The 3,113-nt window shown below is 33.9% G+C and overlaps 1 protein-coding gene across 1 annotated transcript; it reads right to left on the bottom strand.

The window, feature by feature from the left end:
* Positions 1-613: 613 nt before the first annotated feature.
* Positions 614-1,165, bottom strand: LOC145640149 (uncharacterized). The gene has a single exon (XM_081691457.1). It carries the CDS (start codon positions 1,163-1,165, stop codon positions 614-616), a length of 552 nt encoding a protein of 183 aa, XP_081547583.1.
* Between the last annotated feature and the right edge of the window lie 1,948 nt (positions 1,166-3,113).

Here is a 3,113-nt window from a genome sequence, read left to right as displayed (position 1 = left end):
CAACATAGTGACCCCTAATTTTAATATAGTAAACTTTTTTTTTTTTTAACATATATAGTACCTTTTTTAAAACTTGTGTGACATTTAATGTTATTATGAATTTAAAGTTCGACATTATGTTGAATAGTGACCTAATTTTAACATAGTGATTATTCTTCTTATTGACCATTATATTAAAAATTTCATTAAAAAAAATAACCTCTTATAGCTTTTTATAATGTCACACTAACTTTTATTTCAACATAATAACCTTTATTTTAATATAGTAACTTTTTTTTTATTAATAAAACAATCATATTGTGTCTAATGTTGGTGGTCCATAATAAATGAATGTGAACTAGGTCCATTTAAGAATTTGTAGTTACTAAAAAGTAATTTTTATTTTTATTTATTAACGCTACTATAAGGTAATAACTTATATTGATGTTATAAAAAAAAAATAGAAATCATTTCTAACTCTTGTCGCAATAAAATATAAAACACTCTTCAAATCATAACATTAAGCTATTTACAGAGAAACAGGACCACATTTTTCATGATCCGAAAAAATATTAATTCTTAAAAACAAAGCTAAATAAAACAAAAACTTCAAGAAAATTACACATTAATCTTCTCAAAACACAGCAGAAGACCCCTTCGTAGAACCAACAGCATAACTCCTACTCCTAGGAAAAATTCCAAATTTGTTATTTTTCTTATTACCACCATTATTAACACCAACATTATTACCACCATCAAATCTATCATCATACTCAATAGGCTTATCTTCTTCGATTTTCGCCATACCAACGCTTGCACTCCTTGGAACACCCTTTAAATTGTTGAAATTATCTCTAGCTTTAAATCTATTATTGTCCGTGTTTGTAGCGTGATTAGACGACGAAAGTGTACGTGTTGATGTAGTGTTAAGATTAATCCTATTCCCTAGTGTACTTGTTGATGCAGCACGTACAAGCTCTATGAAGTCGTCGTTGTCTCGTGATCGAGTCGAGTTCGTGCTAAAGCTTCTCGGTAATGGATCGGCAAATGTTGAAACTCCACCATAGCATGCTCTATCCGCGTAGTTGTTCATGCTTCGGACGTAAAAGTCTCTAGCTTTTGCTAGAGCTCTAATAGGGATTGTTATGATTTTCATGAACTTATTTTGAGGAGTTTTGCTCTTCATTATTGAATTTGTTAATCTATAATTTTGTTTGGATCTTTGTTTTTGGTGATTTAATTTAAATTTTTTAGTGGGTTTTAAAGGAGAAGAAAACAAAAATAAAAAGTGGGTTTAGTTGAAGAAATAAAAACAAGAGTTGGTTTAAAGTTGGATGCTAAGAAATAAAAAGGCGGTATGATTTAGGTGTTGGATGAAGATGTATGAACGAATTTAAGGAAATGAGGTAATATAAAAGGAAGGTTAGTGTTTAAAAGTAAAGACTTTTTCCTGTATCAGCAAAAATTATTAGAAAATGCAAAAGTAAAGACTTTTTCAAAGCACACCGGATTAGAATTAAATTGGATATGAAAAACAAGTGGTGGGCTTACCAGGGAAATGATGATTATTATAAATTATAATCGGAATGTAGGATAAGAATAAAGAATTTGAGAGATTAAAGTGTGACGGGCACAGTCATTATTACGTGGTCAAATATTGATTATAATGGGCTTTTATTAATTTTTATAACATAATGATGATGACAAAACTGGTGTGATATATACTCCCTCCGTCCCAAAAAAAACGACCCATTTGGCTAAAACTTTGTCCAAAAAAGAATGATTCATTTGCATTAAAACACCACCAATTTGCAACAATATTTGTGCAAAATTAGCTTCCCCATATAAAAATTTGATTTTCCATGTTATTTTATTACTTACTCTCTTTATTTTTTCTTACAAACCCCATGTAAATTTATCTTTCCAATATACTTTTACTTCTTTTTACTTAACTTCCTTAATACCCGCGTAATCAACCCAAATGGGTCGTTCTTCTTGGGACGGAGGGAGTAGATAATTTTGTAGGTAAGAAAGAAGGTAATCAAAATCCTACTTACTCCCAAGTCCCAAGTAAAAGTGTCAACTAGCCGAGCATCCTCGTGAACCGTTCGAGACTCAACTCGATCAAAGCTTGGTACAGGCTCGACTTGAATGAATTCGACTCAAACTCGGATTCGCTTTGAGATCTTAACGAGCCAAGCCTGAGCTTTCCTTGGCTCGGCCAGAAAACTCGTGAACAAGCTCGATTTTTTTTTTGGATTATTAATAATATTATTTATGGTAATAAATTAATTATTAGCATAAACTTTTCTTCATATTTAAAGCTAATGGACTAAATTAAAATTAATTAGCATGAGTCTAGTGTCCTCACTAAGTTTTGGAGCTTTGTTGATAATTTTAGTTGTTGTTTATAAAGAATAACTAAAATGAAATTTTAGAAAATAACATCACAAAAAAGAAAAACCCAAATTTTGATTATAACACCACAAAAATAAAGTTTTTTATTATAACACCATAAAAAAACTTAAAAATTTGATTTCACCACTACTTAACTTTTCCATCAAAAAAACAGTTAAGTGGGGCCCATAATTGACACGTGTCAATAATCAACTAGTTTAAAAATTTTAATTAAAAAAAAGAGAAAAAAAATTAACACACAATCTATCCCCTAATCCAGCCAGCCCCACCGCCTGAGCCACCTGCTCCACTGCCGGATTCACCTGCCCCATCCGTCGACACTCTAGCCTAGGTCGTCAGCCGTTGGTATCCCCAGCCCCCACTCAAAACCGACAAAAACCAACCCCACCACCCATTTTTGCCTTCCCACTCCCCAAAAACCACCCCTCGGCGCAACACAAGGCGTCAGAACTCTCCTACCACCGCAACATCATGCCACAATCACCTACCTTACAACATAGTCGAAGTCCCCTCCCTTACCCAGACTCATCACCGACACTCCACCCACATCCAAATACCGCTTTACATCTCTCACCCTCGCTCATTGTCACTGTGACAGGAACCCTAACCCACACCCAAACAAAATCGAATCAGGACTGAGGCTGAGGCTGGTGCATGGTTCAGGTGATCGGCTGGGAGCCTAGCTTCGTAGGTTGACTAAGAGGAGCGGGCAGCGT

The sequence above is a fragment of the Chenopodium album genome, chromosome 7 (assembly GCF_948465745.1).
Source record: "Chenopodium album chromosome 7, dcCheAlbu1.1, whole genome shotgun sequence".
NCBI classification, from domain to species: domain Eukaryota; kingdom Viridiplantae; phylum Streptophyta; class Magnoliopsida; order Caryophyllales; family Amaranthaceae; genus Chenopodium; species Chenopodium album.
This window is presented reverse-complemented; position numbering and strand designations above follow the sequence as displayed.